This window comes from Mastigoproctus giganteus, chromosome 7 (assembly GCF_048544385.1).
Source record: "Mastigoproctus giganteus isolate SK-2022 chromosome 7, ASM4854438v1, whole genome shotgun sequence".
In the NCBI taxonomy this organism is placed as follows: Eukaryota; Metazoa; Arthropoda; class Arachnida; order Uropygi; family Thelyphonidae; genus Mastigoproctus; species Mastigoproctus giganteus.
This window is the reverse complement of record NC_143581.1, coordinates 227,709,306-227,733,906: the sequence shown is the minus strand read 5'-3', so window position 1 is coordinate 227,733,906 and position 24,601 is coordinate 227,709,306. Positions and strand designations below refer to the sequence as shown.

The window sequence follows — 24,601 nt, the reverse complement described above, 5'->3', positions numbered from 1 at the left end:
ATCATCATTTAGGCTAATCGCTTTTTCTTTAATAATATTTAACTTAACAGAATTCTGCATTGGATATTATCTTCAATAAATTATTTAGAAGGCTCTCCATTTCAATCATAATAGCCGGCCTAGCCTTAACCACTTTAAGCTGCAGCAGTGGAACAGCTATCTTTTCAGCTGCTAAAATTAATTCTTTATTTTTTATAATTGTTCTTGCAGTTAAACCTGTTAGTCTTAAATTTTTGCACACATCCACTTGTCATTGAGCGGAATCAATTTGCTTCAAAAGGTCTAATTTAATTTTCAAATTTGGTCTTTTTCTTACCTTTGTAGTCTTCGTACCACACCCAGTCGTGTTGCTTTTTCATTCTTATCCGCCATTATTAACTCTTCGAAAATGTAACTGCGTTGCATTAATTATGATACAATGTTCAAGTAAACTGTCCATTACGGACGATGTCTAACACTGCACTGACTGATAACTAGACTTTGGATAAATGCATATAACGCAAATATTACAAGCAACATACTTGATCATTTTTTAAAATGTTGATCTCGGAACTAATTAACAAGTCCCTGTACTACAATTAAATTAGCGTGGAAAAATTTCTGACGTTGGCGTGGAAAACTTTTTAATGCTGTTTTGCTATTCATTTTCAAGCTATCGACTACATCAGACGAAACGTTTTTGTCAAAACTGCCAAAAATTCAATCTGTACGCTGGTAAAGGAGCGTTATGTGAGTTGCGACAGTGTTAGAGTGAGATACAGGTTATAATATAAGAACAGCATTATAGAAAATCAGCGTAGAGTGAACCGTATTATAACGAGTGCCTGCTGTACATTTAAAAAATTACCTCGTGACAAGTTATTAAACTGCATTGTTTTATTCTTAAAGGATCGGTTATTAATGCAGCAGAGTAATTTTAAATTAAATAAATAAATTAATGATATCATTGAGGATGAAGAATTAAAAGAAATTTTAAACATATGTTACCCGAAATTGTGGAATATGGAAGAATCTCCATGGCATGAAAATCGAATAACAAATTTAAGTTTTCTAGTAAATTATGAAATAAAAATTAATGATTTTAGAGATTTTGTTGAAGACAGTTTATCTTTAAAATAGCGTGAAATATCCTTGAAACCATTGCGATTAGCAGTGCCGAAACTGAGCGAGCTTTCATCATAATGAATAATATAATGAAGAAGCTACTAGGCTTTACATACCAACTAAGAAATATTGTTCAAGGTTTAGGCCAAAATGGATGTCAGATGAACTAATGAGGCATATGGCAGAGAAGAAAAATGCATGGGATACTTACAAATTAACACATGACACAGAAGCCTATGATAGATACAAGTTGATATGCAACCAAGTTACAAAGGAGGTTAGGCTGGCAAAGGCAGATTACGAGAAATCCTTGGCAAGGGATGCAAAGAAAAACAGCAAAGAGTTCTTTACTTATGTAAACTCTAGAAGGAAAGGGATGAATCAGATTGGTCCACTTGATATTGATGGGTCAAGTGTTGATGATCCTGCTCAGGCGGCTAACAAACTAAATGAATATTTTGCATCGACATTCACACATGAGGAGTTATTCAGCGAGGGGAATGCCAGAGGTGTATTCAACTCTAGCAGTAAGTTACAGAATCTTGAAATAACTGGGAGTAAAGTGGAGGAGAAACTGTTGAAGATAAACACAAGAAAGGCACCCGGGGTGGATGGGATCTATCCAGTTATATTAAAGGAGGTAGCAAAGGAAGTAAGCAAACCCTTAGCCATAATTATGAGAGCTTCCTTGGACTCAGGGGAGGTACCCATAGACTGGAAATGTGCAAATGTGACCCCAATTCACAAAGGAGGATCAAAGGCTGACACAAGTAATTATAGACCTGTGAGCTTGACTTCTGTTCCAGGAAAATTAATGGAGGCACTGGTTAAAGACGCACTGCAGGATCATTTAGACAAGACTTCAGTTATAGCTCAGACACAGCATGGTTTTGTTAAGGGGAAGTCTTGCCTGACCAACTTGATTGGATACTATGATGCAGTCACAAAAGAACTGGATGCAGGGAATAACTTTGATATTATATACTTGGATCTTAGAAAGGCTTTTGATACTGTTGCACATGGAAGACTGCTACACAAATTGGAGCAGTGTGACATTGGAGGCAAATTGCTGCTATGGATAAAGGGGTGGTTGAGGGGGAGAAGACAGAGAGTGGTAATCAATGGACACTGCTCATCGTGGACTGATGTTATTAGTGGAGTCCCTCAGGGCTCAGTGTTGGGTCCATTATTGTTTTCTGTATTTATAAATGATATTGATGATGGTATATCGGGATTAATGTCCAAGTTTGCAGACGATACAAAGGTTGGCAGGGTTGTCAAGGACACTACTGACACTATGCTTCTGCAACAGGATCTGGAAAGGTTGAGCAGATGGGCTGAGAGGTGGCAAATGAAGTTTAACATTGACAAATGTAAAGTACTACACATGGGAAACAGCAACCCCAGAGCAACGTATCAACTCTATGGTACAACACTGACAGTGGTAGAGAATGAAAGGGACTTGGGGGTGGTTGTGCAGGCAGATATGAAGTTCCCTGAGCAGTGCAGACGGGCTGCAAGAGTAGCTCATGGAGTATTGTCAATGATATACAGGAATTTTTCCAGCAGGGATAAGGAGGTGATTATTCCATTGTATAAGGCGATGGTCAGGCCACACCTAGAGTACTGTATACAGGTCTGGAGGCCTCATTTCAAGAAGGATGTAGAGCTGCTGGAACGAGTACAGAGAAGGGCAACAAGATTAGTGAATGGAACAAAGGGGTGCTCTTACGAAGAAAGGCTTAAGTTTTGCAAATTACAGTGTCTGGAGACTAGGCACCAGCGAGGTGATCTGATAGAGGTGTATAAAGCCTTGAATGGTTTAAGCATGCTCAATGCTGATGGGATTCTTCCTCTAGCTCAGAATAATCACCTGAGAGGGCATAAATTCAAATTGAGGAAAGACAGATGTAGGATAGACGTGCGGAAATTTGCCTTTAGCCAGCGAGTGGTTGGTTGGTGGAACAGACTTCCATCCCTTGTGGTGGAGGTTGATAGCCTAAATAAGTTTAAGGCTCAGCTGGACAGGTATTTTGAACGAACAGAGGGGTGAAGTGGAAGTGGTTTTTTTTTTTTTTTTTTTTTTTTTTTGGCTGATGCTGCATAAGCTTGCTTTCTTGCATCAAATGCCTCTACTAATGCTAATGCTAATGCTAATATTGTGACAACAAAAATAACATCTTTGACAATTAAACATGTTACAGATATGATGACTATACATCTAATTTCTATATGGAAAACCATTGCTTCAATTTTATTCGGATCGTTACATCAAATCTTTCCTCCGTAATCATCACTCAGTTATTGAGCAAAGCAGAAGGTCGACAACAAATATTAATAAAGCAAATTGTATATAGCAATTTTTAGAATAAATTTTTCTTGAATATTTGTGTAATAATTTTTTTCACATAATCTGTGATTTTTTTTGTCTATCTTTTCTAGAACAGTTTGTTTTTATATTCTAGAATGTTTTGTGATAGTGTGTTATTTGTGATATGGGAAAGTCTAGGTCTGTTATTTTTTTATTTGCAATATTAAAATTTTATCATGAAGTAAAAAAAAAAATTTATCCATTATAAAAAAAAAAATAAATAAATAAAAAAGTTGCGTGTCTGCAGATCATGCGCAGTAGTTGATTTTATGTGAAACATCCTTCCTATTTCTTATTTTGATTTGTATATATTGATTACGGAATAAAAGAGCTTTTGTATTGTAAATATTTTATTGATCATTCACAAATTTACATAATTTCTGGAAGAAAAGATACTATGGATTTATAACTGAAGTGTGCGCGCGCGTGTGTGTGCGTGTGTGTGTGTGTGTGCATGTGTGTGTGCATGTGTTATGGATGTTTAATGGTGCATAAAGCTACGCTGCCTATAGTGCACCTATAATTAAAGTAAGAGATGTATACTTGCTACTGCAACATATGTGGCACCTCCGTAGCCAGGTGGGCAGGAACAGCAGTGCGTAGCACACACTTAGCATTAGCATTAGTAGAGGCATATGATGCAAAAAAGCAAGCTTATGCAGCATCAGCCAAAAAAAAAAAAAAAAAAACTTCCACTTCACCCCTCCGTTCGTTCGAAATACCTGTCCAGCTGAACCTTAAATTTATTTAGGCTATCAATTTCCACAACAAGGGATGGAAGTCTGCTCCACCAACCAACTACTCGCTGGCTAAAGACAAATTTCTGGACATCTGTCTTTCCTCAATTTGAATTTATGCCCTCTCAGGTGATTATTCTGAGCAAGAGGCAGAATCCCATCGGCATTGAGCATGCTCAAACCATTCAAGGCTTTATACACCTCTATCAGATCACCTCACTGGTGCCTAGTCTCCAGACACTGTAATTTGCAAAACTTAAGCCTTTCTTCGTAAGAGCAACCTTTTGTTCCATTTACTAATCTTGTTGCCCTTTCTCTGTACTCGTTCCAGCAGCTCTACATCCTTCTTGAAATGAGGCCTCCAGACCTGTATACAGTACTCTAGGTGTGGCCTGACCATTGCCTTATACAAGGGAATAATCACCTCCTTATCCCTGCTAGAAAAATTCCTGTATATCATTGATAAGACACCATGAGCTACTCTTGCAGCCTGCACTGCTCAGAGAACTTCATATCTGCCTGCACAATTACCCCCAGGTCCTTTTCATTCTCTACCACTGTCAGTGTAGTACCACAGAGTTGATAAGTTGCTCTGGGGTTGCTGTTTCCCATATGTAGTACTTTACATTTGTCAATGTTAAACTTCATTTGCCACCTCTCAGCACATCTGCTCAACCTTTCCAGATCCTGTTACAGCAGCATAGCGTCAGTAGTGTCCTTAACAACCCTACCAACTTTTGTATCGTCTGCAAACTTGGACATTAAGCTTGATATGCCATCAATATTATTTATAAATACAGAAAACAATAATGGACCCAACACTGAACTCTGAAGGACTCCACTGATAACATTAGTCCACGATGAGCAGTGTCCATTGATTACCACTCTCTGTCTTCTCCCCCTCAACCACCCCTTTATCCATAGCAGCAATTTGCCTCCAATGCCACACTGCTTCAATTTGTGCAGCAGTCTTCCATATGCAACAGTATCAAAAGCCTTTCTAAGATCCATGTTTATAATATCAAAGTTATTCACTGTATCCAGTTCTTTTGTGACTGCATCATAGTATCCAATCAAATTGGTCATGCAAGACTTCCCCTTAAAAAAACCATGCTGTGTCCAAGCTATAACTGAAGTCTTGTCCAGATGATCCTGCAGTGCTTCCTTAACCAGTGCCTTCATTAATTTTCCTGCAACAGAATTTAAACTCACAGGTCTATAATTACTTGTGTCAGCCTTTGATCCTCCTCTGTGAATTGGGGTCACATTTGCACATCTCCAGTCTATGGGTACCTCCCATGAGTCCAAGGAAGCTCTCATAATTATGGCTAAGGGTTTGGTTACTTCCTTTGCTGCCTCCTTTAATATAACTGGATAGATCCCATCCACCCCAGGTGCCTTTCTTGTGTTTAACTTCAACAATTTCTCCTCCACTTTACTCTCAGTTATTACAAGATTCTCTAGCTTACTGCCAGAGTTAAATACACCTCTGGCATTTCCCTTGCTGAATAACTCCTCATGTGTGAATGTCGATGGAAAATATTCATTTAGTTTGTTAGCTACCTGAGCAGGATGATCAACAGTTGAACCATTGATATCAAGTGGACCAATCTGATTCATCTCCTTCCTTCTAGAGTTTACCTAAGAAAAGAACTCTTTACTGTTTTTCTTTGCATCATTTGCCAAAGATTTCTCGTAATCTGCCTTCGCCTGCCTAACCTCCTTTGTAAATTGGTTACAGATCAACTTATATCTATCATAGGCTTCTGTGTCATGTGTTAATTTATATGTATCCCAAGCATTTCTCTTCTCCGTCATATGTCTCATTAGTTCATCTGACATCCATTTTGGCCTAAACCTTGAACAATATTTCTTAGTTTGTATGTAAAGCCTAGTAGCTTCCAAGATAAGTTCTTTGAATGCTTCCCATTTTGAATTTGATGTTGGTAACATCATCAGTTGGTCCCACTGTATAGAATTTAAATACTGTCTCAGACCATCGTAGTCACCTTTACGAAAGCAAAATCCCTTCCCTTTACCCCTAATGGTAGTTACCTCTTTGAGTAAATCCCACTTCAGCACACTGTGATCACTGCCACCTAGTTGTTCCTCTATCTGCAGATTCTTAATGCATGAAAAATCACTACTGATAATCAAGTAAAGAGTATTACTCCCTCTAGTGCCTCCCGAACATGCTGATGTAGGAAACAATCATCCAATAAATCCACAAAAGTCTTGCTAGTGTGTGAGTGACCAACCCACAAATTTCAGTCAATATCTGGTTAATTAAAATCCCTCATTATAAGACTCTCTGATTTACTGGCCCACTCTATTTCCCCGTACAGTTTCTTATTATACTCATCAGAGTCATTAGGCCTATAGCACACTCCTACTCCCAATTTGGATTTCCCAGTGCTTATGTCACACCAAACCGACTCGACACTGCACTGTCCAGCGATGTCGACTGGCTTCACTTCCTTGGATTTTATGTGTTTCTTAACTAATAGCATAACCCCCGTCCCTTCCTATCCTGTCTATCCTTTCTGTAGACGTTGTACTCCCCAAATTCCAGTTCTGCATTCCTTATAGCTGTGTGACACCATGTCTCTGATATCCCAACAGTATCCACCTTTGATGCTTTGAGCAATACCTCAAATTCATCAAATTTATTTTCCAAACTCCTAGCATTGGTGTACACGCAAGTATACATGCACCTTGTTCTTTTTCTTAGCTACCCTAACACAACCCATGTGTTTACTTGTACCGCAATGACTCCCAGCAATCTCTGAAATATCCTGCATCTTGTTTTCTAGACTTCTGCTTATTCCCATAGAAGCAGTGCAAGAATCACTTTCACCTCTGCCAGTGGCTACTGTTAATATATTAGTCCTTATATCCCCCCAAGCTAGCAGTTTTCCGACCCACCTATCACTTCTTGATTAGACCAGGGTTCGAGCCCGTGACCACCAAATACAGAGGATGCGGAAAGGCCAGGGAATGACCACCGCATATCCCCGGAGCAATATGGCCTTAGTTGCTAATGCTCCTAAAAACCAAACAACAACAACTGCAACATATCTAAATGTCTTTTAAAGCAGCATCTATTGAGATACCTGATCTTTTAGTTGAAAGGACATATGCAGCTGTTCGAGGCACCTAACAATGGAATGTAACGAAAATGCAAGATGAAAAAATCAGTTATTGACAAATCTTTGTATTATTGCAGTCATATGACAGATGCTTGCAATCATACTTACTGTAGGAGTAACTGCAGGAAGTATCATTGTGATGTCATACTATTCAAAATTTCTAAAAAGATAGAACTCTAGATATTGTACTGGTCACGAAAAATGCATCATGTGCTCTAATCTCACTACTAGTGAGTACTTGGCACAAACTAGCAGTATGAGAGTGGGAAGTGCCTCTGGCAGATGCCACGGATGACACCAACTCTGTGACCGATCAGATTTACTCGTTAGGTACCTCCCCCCTCCCCCAAAAGGATGTTTCACATCAAAAAGTCAGCAAAAGTGCCAGCCCATTGTTAAAATATTCACAGGTCACAACTGGGCATATGATGCAAGAAAGCAAGCTTGTATTTGCATCAGCCAAAAAAAAAAAAAAAAAAAAAACCCTTCCTATTTCCTTACGAGCCACCCCTCTTCTTCAGCTACAACGGAACAGGCTGAAGATCAGTGACAGATTCCTACCTGGACAAGTACTTCCTACAGTACAAGCCCTGTTAATGATCGGAGTTGACCTCCAGAAATTCGCTTCTGATCGCAATTACAGGCGCTCATTGGCCGAACTTGTTCCCCTTTTGTTTGGCCCCTGATGTCGACTCATACCGATACCTCCACCTGCTATCTACTATGAGGCGCAGAACGGCACTTCGCAGGCAAATCGACGAACTGTTTCACAAGAAAAGGCGATACCGAACATCAATTTGGCACTGTGAAATATTCTGACTTTTGTGAATATGCTTAAATATGTGCTTTATACATATGAACGTGAACATACCTTGGTGTACTGTCTGCCTGACAACTATGTACATACTAATATCTATTGAAAGATTAATGCTAAATTTTTAATTTTTATGTTATCTTTTATACTGTACAAATTTTTATACTGTACATATTTTTATATTACCCCATATAATTGTCAAGCCCCTGGCCTCCTGGCTGTGGCAGGCACAATATTGTATCTGTATCTTTTCTGTACAATAAAGAGTTTCTTCTTCTTCACCCATCCATTCACTCCAAATTTTGTCTAGTTCTGCCTTGAACTTATTTAAGTTGCTGACCTCCACAACCAACAGATGGAAGTTTGTTCCAGCTAACCACCACTTGCTGGCTAAAGATAAACTTCCACACATCTATTCTACAATTATCTTTCCTCAGTTTGAATTTATACCCCCTCAGGTGAGTAATCTGAGCAAGAGGTTATTGTTGTTTGGTTTTTATGAGCATTAGCAACTAAGGCCATATTGCTCCGGGGATATGCGGTGGTCATTCCCTGACCTTTCTGCATCCTCTGTATTTGGTGGTCACAGGCTTGAACCCCGGTCTAATCAAGAAGTGTGTGCTATGCACTGCCACTCCTGCCCACCTGGCTATGGAGGCACCTGAGCAAGAGGAAGAATCCCATTAGCATTGAGCTTGCTCAATCCATTCAAGGCCTTATAAACCTGAATTAGACCACCTTGCAGGTGCCCATCTCCAGAAGCTGCAATTTGCAGAACTTAAGCCTTTCTTGGTAATACCAACCCTTTGTTCCACTCACCAATCTCGTTGCCCTTTTCTGTACTCATTCCAGCAACTCTACATCTTTCCTAAAATGAGGCCTCCAGGCCTGTATACAGTACTCAAGGTGTGGTCTGACCATTGCCTTATACAAGGGAATAATCACCACCTTATCCCTGCTAGCAAAATTCCTGTATATCATTGACACGACACCATGAGCTACTCTTGCAGCCTCTTTGCAGTGCTCATAAATCTTCATATCTGAATATTCTCCACTACCCTGAGTGTAGTACCACCCAGTTGGTATGTTACTCTGGGGTTATGTGGCAACTGAAGTTTAACATCTGTCAATGTTAAACTTCAATTGACACCTCTCAGCCCATCTGCCAACTTTTCAGATCCAGTTGCAGTAACGTGCTATCATTACTGTTATTGACAACCTGCCAACCTTTGTATTGTCTGCAGATTTAGACATTAACCCCGACATACCTTCATCAATATCATTGATAAATACCAAAAACAACAATGGGCCCAACACTGAACCCTGTGGGACTCCACTAATAACATTAGTCCATGAAGAGCAGTGCCCAACTGATAACTATTCAACCATCCTTTCATCCATTGTAGCAACTTGTCCTTAATCCCATACTGCTCGAATTTGTACAGTAATCTTCCATGTGCCACAGTATCAAAAGTTCCTAAAACCCAAGTATATGATATCAAAATTATTCTTTGCATCCAGTTTGTTTGTGACCACATCATAGTATCCAGTGAAAGTTGTTAGACAAAACTTCCCCTTAACAAACCTATGCTGTGTCTGAACTATAATTGCAGTCTTGTCTAGATGATTCTGAATCGCTTTAACCAGTGACTCTATTATTTTCCCTGGAACAGAAGTTAGACTAACAGGTCTAATTACCCGTGTCACTCTTTGTGAATTGGGGACACATTTGGCCATCTCCAGTCCATGGAAACCTCCCCTGAGTCCAAGGAAGCTTTCATAGTTATGGCTGAGGGTTTGCTTACTTCCTTTGCTGCCTCCTATAACTGGATAGATCCCATCCACCCTAGGTTCCTTCCTTATGTTTAACTTCAACAATTTCTCCTTCACTTTGCTCTCAGTTATTACAAAATCACTTAGCTCCCTGTTCTATTTTGATAAACATCTGGTATTCCCCCTCCTTGAATAACTCCTCATGTATGAATATAGATGCAAAATACTCATTCTGTTTATCAGCTACCTGAGCATGATCATCAATAGTCAAACCATATATGTTAAGTTTACCAATCTGATTCATCCCTTTCCTTCTAGAGTTTACATAAGTAAAGAACTCTTTGCTGTTTTTCTTTGCATCGATTGCAACGATTTCTTGTAATCTGCCTGCCTAACCTCCTTTGTAACTTGATTACAGACAAGCTTATATCTGCCATAGGCTTCTGTGTTGCCTGATAATTTATATACATCCCATCCATTTCTCTTCTCTGCCACAAGCCTCATTAATTCTGACATCCATTTAGGCCTAAACCTTCAAGAGTATTTCTGAAGTAGCCGAGTGGTCAGGAGTGCGAGTGTGGTAGCACACGCTCTTTGCGTGGACCGGTGTTTGAGCCCGTGGCTGCTAAATAAGATTAACAATATGTATTGACTGATTGATTTATTGTAAACTCTACTGACCTGGTGGTCGTGCCGGAGTATAAACAAGATTTTATTTATTTTTTTTTTTTTTAAATTTTAGTTGGTTTGAAAAGCCTAGTACGCTCCAAAATTAAGTCCCTGAAGGCTTCCATTTAGAATTTACCCTTGGTAACATCATCAGTTGATCCTACTGTATAGAATTTAAAAACTCACTGAGACCACGGTAGTCACCTTTACGAAAGCAAAAACTCTTCCCCTTACCCCTGATGGTAGTTACATCTTTAAGTAAATCCCACATCAATACACTTATCACTGCCACCTAGTGGTTCCTTTTTATGCAGATTCTTCACGCATGAAGAATCACTGCTGATAATCAGATCAAGAGTATTGCTCCCTCTGGTTGCCTCTCGAACATGTTGCTGTAGAAAACATTCATCCAATAAATCCACAGTCTTGCTAGTGTATGAGTGACCAATCCACAAGTTCCAGTCAATATCTGAAACTTGTGGGTTTAATTGTTAAAAATTCCCCATTATAAGACATTCTGATTTACTGGCCCAATCTATTTCTCTGCACAATTGCTCATTATACTCATTAGATTCATTAGGTTCATCCTACAACACACACCTAGTCTCATTTTCCCTTTTCCAGTGCTTATGTCACACCATCCATGACTCCACATTGCCTTGTCCACCAATGTCAATTGGATGCACTTCCTTAGATTTTATGTTTTTCTTAACTAACAGCTTAATCCCTCCTCTTATTCAGTGTTTTTCTGCTGCAGTTATTGCTATTACTACTGCATTATTTAGAGTTTTCTTTTGAATTGCTTTTAGCTCTTGCATGCATGACTGGAATATAACTACTCCTCAGCAATAAGCATTTCTCCCAGTCCAAGTTTATGGCAGTTTAGATCTTGCAATCTATTTTTGATAGCACGTCATAGCTGCAACGCTATTCACATACTACCTTTGGTATTACTTCACAAATAACCAGTCTACAATAAAGTGGAATGTTGGAGATTATAGTGCAGATATCAAACAGCCACGTTGCATGTGGCTGTTTGATACTTCAACATATTTCCAGGGAAATGTGTGCTACAAAAGTTCCTGATTAAGAATAATATCTTAATTAACTGGAAATTATATATGGCAGAAGCACATTACAAATATTGCTTCCTCTGCATCTAAAAAACTTGGTTTTCTATTTTTCTCTCGTCACTACTTTTCTTCCAAACAGCTGTTCACTCTGTACAAATCTCAAATCTGCCCTATCATGGAATATTGTTCCCACATCTGGGGCGGTGCCCCCAAAACCTCTCTCAGGCTTCTAGATTCCATTCAGAAGAGGGCAGTTAGGTTAATTAATGACTCCTCTCTAACAGAGTCTCTCCACTCTCTGTCTCATAGATGTACTGTTTTTGCTGCATGCCTTTTCTACAGATACTTCCATGGGCACTGTACTTCTGAATTGGCTTCTATAATTCCCGCTCTCTCTCTCTTTCAAAACAGTCTGAACACGTGCCGCCACCAGCTGACATCCATTTACTCTCCAACTTCAAACTCACAGAACCAACTTTTCATCTTCCTTGTTTATTCATTCAACTGCCATTTTCTGAACAACCTTCCTTCATACGTATTTCCTGAAAATTACAGTCTACAGAAGTTCAAGTCTAATGTCATCAGATATCTTCTTTCGTCTTCTTAACCTCCAACCCAAGCACAGTACTAAGTACTATAGGTTCTAATACCTCTCGTGTTTGGGGTTTCATAAAAAATAAATAATAAATAAATAAAAATAAAAATAAAGATTATATATATATATATAATTTAATTTAATATTAATACAAATACATATACTCTTGCATCCTTTAATGCTGCTTTGCGCTTTTAGGTGCATTTGTCATACCTAATTTATTAATCTTGCTTTCACTGAAATCAACTCATTTCATCTACTGTTTTTACCCCTTTTCTATGTGACTCTTAACTTTTCTTTTAAAGAAATACATTAAAAACTCATTTATATTTATATATATTATAAGAAAGCAATGGTTTAAAATATTATTAATAATGGTTTATGGACCTGGGACACTGCTATATGCAGAAAGTACCCAACGACCATAATGGCAACATAAATTTGTAGTAAAGAAAGGCAACACACTAACGTTACAGTACTCATAATTATGGAGAATAAAAGGCTAACGGAACAGAAATCGCTATCACGGTGAACAAAGCAGGGAGCTAAGATAAAAAGAAGTAATAAGAATTACTTAATGCTGTTCATTCTATGCCTCAGCACCTTCATCTGGGGCCAGTCACCAAAATCAAAGGAGGAAATGACTATAAGTAGGTAAAGCTTCTGTTTCTGTACATATTTCTGTACATATGATGTTTCTGTTCATATTTTAAGTATCATGTTCATATTTTGTTGATATTTTAAGTATCATTTATTTATTTATTTTTATTTTATTTTATTTTATTTATTTTATTTTTTTTTGGCTGATGCTGCATAAGCTTGCTTTCTTGCATCAAATGCCTCTACTAATGCTAATGTTTCTGTTCATATTTTAAGTATAATTTAGGAAGCTTTTGATACAGTTGTACATGAAAGACTGCTGTACAAATTGGAGTAGTGTGGCATTAAGGGCAAGTTGCTACTATGGATAAAGGGACAGCTGAGTGGGAGAAGACAGAGTGGAAATCAGTGGATATTGCTCTTTGTGGACTAATGTTATTAGTGGAGTGCCCCAGGGTAAGGTATTGGGCCCATTGTTGTGTTCTATATTTACCAATGATATTGATGAAGGTATATCAGGCTTAGTGTCTAAGTTTGCAGATACTACAAAGGTTTGCAGAATGGTTAATGCCAATAATGACAGTTTGCTACTACAACAGGATCTAGAAAAGTTAGGTAGATAGGCTGAGAAATGGCAATTGATGTTTAACATTGACAAATGCAAAGTACTGCATGTGGATTGCGGTAACCCCAGAGTAACGTACTAACTATGTGGTACTACACTCAGGGTAGTGGAAACTGAAAAAGAACTCGGGGTAATTGTGTGGTTGGATTATGAAATTCTCTGAGCAATGCAGATAGGCTGCCTGGACAGTTTATGGGGTTTTGTCAGTGATATACAGAAATTTTGCTAGCAGGGAGGAGGTGGTTATCCCATTTTATATAAACCCCAGCAATTCAGTTCAAATATCTTTCACCAACTTAATCTCCAACCTGCTCTAGGGCTTATGTGGGATGAAGGCCTAACTTTCCAATGGCACTTCGCCAACACTAAGGCAAAAACTGTGTCAGCAGTGTGGACAATAAGACAGGAAATTACTGGTGTAAACAATCACAAACTTGCCACTCACTATATACAAACATGTCTTCTTCTGATTCCCATGTAAGCCTCAACAATCTGGTCCTCTTCTTCTCTTACTAACATCAAAAAATTCATGGGTATTAAGTACTGGATTTTACGGTGGTTGAACCATCTTAATGGCCACCCTTTTACTATCTCACGATTTATAATGTATGCAACCTTGGAATGAGTTGCTCATGGCAGGAAAGCTACACAACCTCTGTCAACTCCTCACCAGTTGCATTGATGCTCCTAATGTCCACAATCTTGTTGGGGCCCTAGGCTGTCCCACATTGTTTGCAATGATGTGTGGATTCCCCGAAGAAGCTCACTACAAAATTTAACTATGCTTCAAAGATTTTTCCTGGCTAACATCCTCCAAATGTACAACACCCTGAAGACTGACCTCCACAAGTTCTGTGATGATAAAACATACAGGTCTCAGAAGATACCCGATGCACCAACAAATCTAACAACAACAACTCAGAAGATACAGGACGTGTACCCTCACATATAGCTGTAGCAGTTTCCTAATTATCCCCTTCAGGATGGAATCTCTGTTTAATTAACTCTACATTGCTCCTCTGCTGAGGAGAATTCATTTGTTTTAAATTATTTGTATGTATGATAGTCGTATAATTGCACCCTCCTAGCTGAAGGCTGTTCATGGGTGAAGCATAAACAATAAATTGAATAAATAATAAGGCAGTGGTCAGGCCACACCTTGAGTACTGCTTTCGGGTCTGGAGGCCTCAATTTTGGAAGGATGTAGTGCTGTTGGAACAATTGCAGAGAAGGGCAACAAGATTGGTCAGGGAACAAAGGTGTGCTCTTACCAAGAAAGGCTTCAGTTCTGCCAATTGCAGTATCTGGAGAATAAGCACCTGCAAGGTGATCTGATTGAGGTGTATAAGGCTGTGAATGGATTGAGCAAGCTCAATGCTGAAGGCATTCTTCCTTCTTCTCAGACCACACACCTGAGTGGACAAGTGCCACAACAAGAAATGGAACAAACTTTCATTTCTTGTTGTGGAACTTGATAGCTTAAATAAATTCAAGGAAAGAACTAGATAAACTATTGTAGGGAATGAATAGGTGAAATGGGAGTTTTCTTTTTTTTGTCTGATCTGTATAAGCTTGTTTTCATTACTATAATAGTAAAGTTTATAATTTTATTAGAATTACAGTTTGTAATCCTAGTGCTATATGAGGAAGAAGACGTAGGGAGATATGTTATTTGCATACATCATTTTACATTTAAAACAGCATAAAAATACAACGACAAAAGTATATTCAGGTGTTTTTAATTAAGTATTTAGTAAACATGAAATGTCACTGGTACTGGATAAACTTTGCAGTATTTACATATTTAATTTTTTCATGATAGATGCATATTGTTCCATCCTCTGTGATGCCAGTTATGCCTATGGAACCACTCTCTGTTGTTATTCCAACAGATGACAGGCCATTGCAGACCAATGGTGAAGATTTTGATATGAATGAAAGCACTTCTGTTTTAATGGTTGATAAGTAGGTGAAATAATAACTAATATAATAACTAGATTAATAAATATGAAATGTTAAGTTTGCTTATACTTAAAGATAAAATGTTTCTTTGAAAAACAAATTTCTCAAGATGGATAATTTCTTTCTTTTAATCTACATATTTATTAATAAAATTTGTAACATTTAAGGACATGTAACATTTTGTATTTTTTGCATACTTATTTTAATGAATTTTTGTATTCCTGTCTGACCTGAAAAGTAGTTCCCTCCATGTTTCAGCGAAGAATTGAAACTAAGGATAATTGTTGGCTTCATCTCTAGACAATTTAATGTTGAAAAGATGAAATCTAATCATTGACACAGTGTGGCAATTGGAAAATCAGACTAATACTAGAAAAAATACTAGACTAATACTAGAAAAAATACTAGACTAATACTAGAAAAAATCAGACTAATACTAGAAAAAACTAATAGAATCACTGATTATCAGCAGTGATTCTATTAGTTAAGAAGCAAATAAAAACCAAGGAAGTGAAGCCAGTCGACATCGCTGGACAGTGCAGTGTTGACTAGACAATTTAATGTTGAAAAGATGAAATCTAATCATTGACACAGTGTGGCAATTGGAAAATCAGACTAATACTAGAAAAAAAGTTTTGTTTTTTGTTCCCTTGTCCCTCCACAACACAGACACAGGAGAGGTATACAGTTCAGCTCACACTATGTTCTGAACTGGCAGAAATTTCTGCTGACCTTTACTGCTGTGCTTGTGGAACAATCACCCTTTCATTTCATGTGTACTTCTAAATGATGGCAGCACCAGCACTCTTCTCATAATGTTATTCTCGTTTTCCATTTGAAAACGAGACCAACATTATAAGAAGCTTGAGGGTGGCAGAGATTCAAATTCCCAAAAGAAAATAAATACAAATGCTCTCATTTTTGTCTTTCATCCACATTCATTGTGTTGGTCTGTTTCCACTGCAAATTCATCACAAAAGTTTATGCTTGAAATACCTGTGGTAGATGCAAAATTTATCAAAATTGCATAAAATTGGGGGGAGACAAAGACCAATAGATTGACAGTAGCCACTGGCAGAGGTGAAAGAGATTCTTGCAGTATTTCAGAGACTGCTGGGAGCCATTGCGGTACAAGTAAACACATGGGTTGTGTTAGGGTAGCTAAGAATAGAAACAGGTGCAGGTATACTTGCGTGTACACCAATGCTAGGAGTTTAGTAAATAAATTTGATGAATTTGAGGTATTGCTCAAAACATCAAAGGCAGATATTGTTGGGATATCAGAGACGTGGTGTCACACAGATATAAGGGATGCAGAACTGCAATTTGGGGAGTACAACATCTACAGAAAGGATAGACAGGATAGGAAGGGGGGAGGGGTTATGCTATTAGTTAAGAAGCACATAAAAACCAAGGAAGTGAAGCCAGTCAACATCACTGGACAGTGCAGTGTTGAGTCAGTTTGGTGTGACATAAGCATTGGGAGATCAAAATTGAGAGTAGGAGTGTGCTATAGGCCTAATGACTCTGATGAGTATAATAAGGAACTGTACAGAGAAATAGAGTGGGCCAGTAAATCAGAGAGTCTTATAATGGGAGATTTTAATTTCCCAGATATTGACTGGAATTTGGGGGCTGGTTACTCACACACTAGCAGGGCTTTTGTGGATTTATTGGATGATTGTTTTCTACATCAGCATGTTCGGGAGGCAACTAGAGGGAGTAATACTCTTGATTTGATTATCAGCAGTGATTCTTCATGCATTAAGAATCTGCAGATAAATGAACCACTAGGTGGCAGTGATCACAGCGTGCTGAAGTGGGATTTACTCAAAGGGGTAACTACCATTAGGGGTAAAGGGAAGGGTTATTGCTTCCGTAAAGACGACTACGATGGACTGAGACAGTATTTAAATTCTATACAGTGGGACCAACTGATGATGTTACCAACAGCAAATTCAAAATGGGAAGCATTCAAAGAACTTATCTTGGAAGCTACTAGGCTTTACATACCAACTAAGAAATATTGTTCAAGGTTTAGGCCAAAATGGATGTCAGATGAACTAATGAGGCATATGGCAGAGAAGAAAAATGCATGGGATACTTACAAATCAACACATGACACAGAAGCCTATGATAGATACAAGTTGATATGCAACCAAGTTACAAAGGAGGTTAGGCAGGCGAAGGCAGATTACGAGAAATCCTTGGCAAGGGATGCAAAGAAAAACAGCAAAGAGTTCTTTACTTATGTAAACTCTAGAAGGAAGGGGATGAATCAGATTGGTCCACTTGATATTGATGGGTCAACTATTGATGATCCTGCTCAGGTAGCTAACAAACTAAATGAATATTTTGCATCGACATTCACACATGTGGAGTTATTCAGCGAGGGGAATGCCAGAGGTGTATTCAACTCTAGCAGTAAGCTACAGAATCTTGAAATAACTGGGAGTAAAGTGGAGGAGAAACTGTTGAAGATAAACACAAGAAAGGCACCCGGGGTGGATGGGATCTATCCAGTTATATTAAAGGAGGCAGCAAAGGAAGTAAGCAAACCCTTAGCCATAATTATGAGAGCTTCCTTGGACTCAGGGGAGGTACCCATAGACTGGAAATGTGCAAATGTGACCCCAATTCACAAAGGAGGATCAAAGGCTGACACAAGTAATTATAGACCTGTGAGCTTAACTTCTGTTCCAGGAAAATTAATGGCCTTGGACTCAGGGGAGGTACCCATAGACTGGAAATGTGCAAATGTGACCCCAATTCACAAAGGAGGATCAAAGGCTGACACAAGTAATTATAGACCTGTGAGCTTAACTTCTGTTCCAGGAAAATTAATGGAGGCACTGGTTAAAGAAGCACTGCAGGATCATTTAGACAAGACTTCAGTTATAGCTCAGACATAGCATGGTTTTGTTAAGGGGAAGTCTCGCCTGACCAACTTGATTGGATACTATGATGCAGTCACAAAGGAACTGGATGCAGGGAATAACTTTGATATTATATACTTGGATCTTAGAAAGGCTTTTGATACTGTTGCACATGGAAGACTGCTACACAAATTGGAGCAGTGTGACATTGGAGGCAAATTGCTGCTATGGATAAAGGGGTGGTTGAGGGGGGAGAAGACAGAGAGTGGTAATCAATGGACACTGCTCATCGTGGACTAATGTTATTAGTGGAGTCCCTCAGGGCTCAGTGTTGGGTCCATTATTGTTTTCTGTATTTATAAATGATATTGATGATGGTATATCAAGCTTAATGTCGAAGTTTGCAGACGATACAAAGGTTGGCAGGGTTGTCAAGGACACTACTGACACTATGCTGCTGCAACAGGATCTGGAAAGGTTGAGCAGATGGGCTGAGAGATGGCAAATGAAGTTTAACATTGACAAATGTAAAGTACTACACATGGGAAACAGCAACCCCAGAGCAACGTATCAACTCTGTGGTACTACACTGACAGTGGTAGAGAATGAAAGGGACTTGGGGGTGGTTGTGCAGGCAGATATGAAGTTCTCTGAGCAGTGCAGACGGGCTGAAAGAGTAGCTCATGGAGTATTGTCAATGATATACAGGAATTTTTCCAGCAGGGATAAGGAGGTGATTATTTCATTGTATAAGGCAATGGTCAGGCCACACCTAGAGTACTGTATACAGGTCTGGAGGCCTCATTTCAAGAAGGATGTAGAGCTGCTGGAACGAGTACAGAGAAGGGCAACAAGATTAGTGAATGGAACAAAGGGGAACTCTTATGAAGAAAGGCTTAAGTTTTGCAAATTACAGTGTCTGGAGACTAGGCACCGGCGAGGTGATCTGATAGAGGTGTATAAGGCCTTGAATGGTTTAAGCATGCTCAATGCTGATAGGATTCTTCCTCTAGCTCAGAAAAATCACCTGAGAGGGCATAAATTCAAATTGAGGAAAGACAGATGTAGGATAGACGTGCGGAAATTTGCCTTTAGCCAGCGGGTGGTTGGTTGGTGGAACAGACTTCCATCCCTTGTCGTGGAGGTTGATAGCCTAAATAAGTTTAAGGCTCAGCTGGACAGGTATTGTGGGGTTTTTTTTTTTTTTTTTTGGGCTGATGCTGCATAAGCTTGCTTTCTTGCATCAAATGCCTCTACTAATGCTATGCTAATGCTAATGCTACCCTCGCCTGAGCCCGATTAACTCAGTCACATTGTGAAAAAGATCCAGAAAAATTCCTGCCACCATTGACAGGATTCAAACTCAGGTCTTTTCCACCCTGTGTGGGGAGGAGGGCGATTCTATCAACTGTGCTACCCATGACGGCTTCAGTAGTCAGTAGTCGTATCATAAAACATAATACAACTGACCTACTCATGCTATGCAAAATTTTGAATAAATGAAAAATTTAAATTCCTAACATCTCAAGTGACTCCATGAAATTTAAATTCAGTGTTAAATATTTTTTTCATTTTGCAGTTTTACCTATTGCCATTCCTTTCACAGCTGAAAGGAATTACATTAGAAATAGATTTGATATGGTTTGACACTATTTTGTTTTCTGGACACCATTAATTTCATGTTTTGTGTTTCATCAGCCTAACAAATATCTCAAATTTTGAAAAAGGTTATGGAAAGAAGAGTATCAGATAATAGATTGGATAATGGATATTTTTTCATTATACAAAATATGAATAGTCACAATGCAATAATATTTGCATTTTGACTATGCATTGTATATTTTATCATGAAATATGGAAAGCAAGGCACTTGGAAATTCATGATGAAAATAAGATGTGATAATGATAATGGGGATTGGTGTGATGTTGCTGAACGTTTGTTCCACAATATATTGTTGAACACAAAATGTAGCATCATAGGTATTTTTTGAAATGTACACATAAGCGAGAGCGTTAATTACCTACATTTGTAATAAAAAAATTAACAATTCAAATATTTGTGCATATTTTTAACTGAAAAATGTCAATCAGCTATAGCAGAAGCTGGTTTACCTATCACAGTCTAGAAAATTCCATGATAGCCTAAGGTTGCTGGACTAAAAGGAAAATAAGACTATCTGTAGTGGTAATTAGTTTGCAACCTTATAAATTCAGGATATTTTTGGAGTTCATTTTTTAAAATTTTTGTTTAAAAACATTGATTTATTGTAAAGGAATAATTTTAAGTTCCTTAGTTATGCAGATTTGTTTATTTTTAAATATTTATATAATAAATATTTAAAAAGTTACAGATGAATATAAAACTGCTGTTGCCATCACAGACATCTCAATGAGTAATTATAACAGTTAGTTTTTCAGCCATAGTAGCAGTAAATTTCTAAGCAGGGCTAGTGTAATTATTCATTAGTTTATTTTTTGTTGTCCTTTGGGTGTGCAATTAATATATTGTTTTATACATGGTGTTTTTATTAAAAGGCACTGGTGTCTATCACATTTATTTTTTGGTTCAGGCCATTTGTCTTCTTAACCTTTTTTTGTATATCTGGACTGCAATTTTTGAATTTGATGTTAAAATTTTACTATGTATTACCATTTAGATTTTACAATTTCTAAATTTAAATTTTGTCTGATCGACTGCCTTTTTCTAAATGGGAAAGCTGTTTAGATATTTTAATCAGACAGACTAATCCATTCTCAGTTTAGTCAATCTGATTTTATATGAAGAAAAATGTAACAAACAACGGTTATATGCAATGCTCCCTCTTCAGTACGTGTTTAATTGTGAAGAACTCTGGCTGTATGATAGCAGTTTTCATTGCCTCTACTCATGCTGCAACCATTGTTTCCCCACACACTCAAATAAAAATTGGTTTATGTTTGATTCAAAAGTACATAGATAACTTTTTAGACTAATTTCTGATGCTTTTAATTTCCATGAGTCATCCACGTTATCTTCTGAGTCACTCCCTTCATCACTGGCCTTCTGTTTGTTGATTGTCTTTTCACTGTTCACAGAGGCTGCGATTTCTACTTCAGTCAGTTAATGCATAACTGGAGCTTCCACATCCATCTCAATCCAATCAGCCAGGTCATTTGCTCCATGACTGCCACCAAATATGTTACAAGCAACCTTTGCTTCTTGTTCTGAAAATGCTACTAATTCAAGGTAATTATTAGTGATCTCATCTTTTTCAGCAGTTTTCAATTGCTGTTGAGCTTACTTTCATCCACGCTAATACAATATTGTATGCAATGTCTTTCAATGGTAATGTTTTCAGAAATTCTAGAACTTGAATTTCTGATTTCATAACACCAGAAAGTAGCTCACGACGATAATAGGCTTTGAAGGCTCAAATAATACCTGATCCATGGGCTGAATTAGTGCAGTTGTGTTCCTTGGCAGAAACACGACTCTGATCTTGCCATCTTTTGATTTTAGAACATTGGCCAAAGGATGCTAGGCAGTGATCCCACAGTAACAGAGCCTTATCTTTAGGTTTTTTGGAAAGCAAGTGGGGTCTCACTGATGGTACAAACTCTCTTTTAAACCATGAACCAAAAATATCACTCATTATCCAAGCATTGCAGCTATTTTTATAAATCACAGAGTAGAGATTTCATATTGACATGCTTAAAACACCGGGGAATTTGAATTGTACCAATGTAAAGGTGCTGTTTTATCGCAGCACCCTTACAAATCACTATAACTAATCAAGTTACTAGTATGGTGCTGTTTCATCACAGTATTTGCAACTGTTTGTCTGTGAATTCACTATCCTGAATCACATTATGCTGAAATTCATAAAATGCTTCTGCTGCCGTAATACAGATTCACCTGCAAGACTAACTTGGAATATCCCATGATCAACCTTCCATCTCCAAAGCCACCCTTCAGAAGCTTTAATTGTGTCATCATCTCCATCAAGTAACCTATTAAATTTAAGTGCTGGTGCTTTCAAAATTACCCCATTTATTGGTATCCCTTCACTGTGCTTCTGCAGAAACCACTTGTACAAGCATTGGTCCACATCATTGTTTTCACAAAGTCTAGTTTTCTTTCTTTGGAGGCCTACTTTATCTTCTGCAGAGTCTACAAATGAATTCAATTTTTCTTCCTCTTTTATCCAACCATGGATCATTCATTCTAGAATTCCATACTCACGAGAAATATACTACATTTTGTTTCACCACTCTAACTCTTGATAATCTTTAGCTTTTCTTCAACTGTATAATTTTTTCTTTTGATGTTCATTATTTCAGTTCTACTGATTTACTAATTCTGTCATGTATTTATTTCTGATATCCTAGAATTTAGCGTGTTTTGAGAAACCAAACTATCCTGCTTGTCATAGTGCCGAAGTGAAGTAATGTGATTTCTCCATAAATCACTTGTCGGTTCATATATATTTTTAGCTAGTTTAGCCCTTAGAAGATTTTTCTATCCTAAGTATAACTTCTAGTTAAAGAAAGGATATCATGTGCTGTTGTTTCTAAAAATTTTTACTTTGTAATTAATGTAACATGCTTGATGAATGGTTGTATTCCCCTCCAGAGGTAGCTGTTTTTAATTAGTGTTCCTCTGATATATTCTTTTATTGCATCTTTAGCTGAGGAGAGAAACTGGGTGTCTAGAGCAATTAGCCTCTAATGAATCCTGTTGTTAACAAAAATTACTCTACAATTGAATACTGAATATGTTGAAGTGAATATACAGCCAATTTTTAGAAAAAATTCCAATCACTTTTGCCAGTTCCCAATATGAAATTGTTAATTCTTTGAACACATTACTTTTTTTTTTTTTTTTCCATAATTTGTTTTGAGGGACATTACATACTTGCAGTCTGTCCAAAACTGTTGTATGAAGAGCCATCTTATAAAAGTTGCACTGTATATATTTTTGAAATTGAAGTTCTAGATGGTTTAAAACAGGTTTTTTCATTTCAGTTCTTTAGAAAAGCCAACAAAAGAAGTTTTACTTGAAAAATTGGGTAACGATTATCTTTCCATTAAGCGAGAGAGCACTACAGGTATGTAGTATTTAAGCTAATTTCTGTGTCTAATTCATTTATAGAAGCAATTAAGAAATAAATTCATTCTGTTTAGCACAAAAGTACTATATTTGCTAGTTATTTAAAGTTGTTGTTGTTGTTGGAGTGGGATTTATTGGTGCAAGGGCTGCTATGACCAAACTGTGCCAGTTATTTAAAGTAAATTTTTTTATTGTTGAAGACTTCATATTTATTTCCTGGGTAAATTTATTGTAAAATACACCAATCTTAAGTGTTTTACTTAGAATTAAATATAATTACACTTTATAGCACATTTTCATTCATAAATATTTTGCTAAGAATATAATATTTATGAGTAATAAAACAATATATTGAATAAAGTATGGAATATACAAGCTTAAATATGAAGTGAGGGTAAGATGCTGTTTTCACGTGAAAAAGAAAAAAAGTTTAGTTTATTTTTGTGCAGTTGTCAAGCATACATGGTCCTGCATCTATAACTTGCTGAACTATTTGTTATAGACTAAATTTCTGGATTTTTGGCTGTACTGTACAAGTCTATCAGGCCAAAAATGGGATATAATGAGATACAGCTAAGCACATCTTCATGATATTAAGACAGAAATTGGAGAGAGCGAAAAAAAAAAAAATAAATAAATAACTAGTAACTAGTCATTTGTAAGTCAGTCATTTGTAACTACTCAAGCATGTGTGCTACTAGACATTGACCGCTCAACTGCATTGAACCATACTTTTTTCACATTGAAAAAGGGTCTTCCCTTCATTTTATACTTAATAATAAAACTGTAGATGTATGAACCTACAAATACAGATGCCCAGTGTAAATTTTACGAGAAAAACTTTTTTGTTATAATCTAGAGTTTACTGTAATCGTTTATTCAAGTTATACAGGCATGCAAATTTGTTAAAAAAAAACATTTTATGAAAAGTATCAATTTTACAGTCGTCTTACTATATTGTAATATATTTCAATATAATTCAGAGTTACATTATATTCAATATAATGTAACTTTAAATGAATGCAACTTTTTTAAATGTGTCTCTGTGAAAATATATGTATTAGATTACGTTATCTACTTATTCACGGTGTGCCATAATTATCTTTCAAATTAAAAAAAAAAACAAGGGAGCAGTGGAAAATGTTTATTTATGAAAAAAGGACT

General features: G+C 37.3%; 1 protein-coding gene across 9 annotated transcripts in view; it reads left to right on the top strand.

Annotated features, from left to right (window-relative positions):
* Nucleotides 1-24,601, top strand: part of LOC150083755 (protein FAM13A-like) — a 423,536-nt gene that overhangs the window by 220,035 nt on the left and 178,900 nt on the right. For all 9 annotated transcript variants that reach the window (XM_090378200.1, XM_090378193.1, XM_090378197.1 and 6 more), the window contains 2 exons: nucleotides 15,333-15,475; nucleotides 23,353-23,435. In XM_090378200.1, the coding sequence (XP_090234326.1) occupies nucleotides 15,333-15,475; nucleotides 23,353-23,435 (226 nt within the window). The remainder of the gene's footprint in view (nucleotides 1-15,332; nucleotides 15,476-23,352; nucleotides 23,436-24,601) is intronic.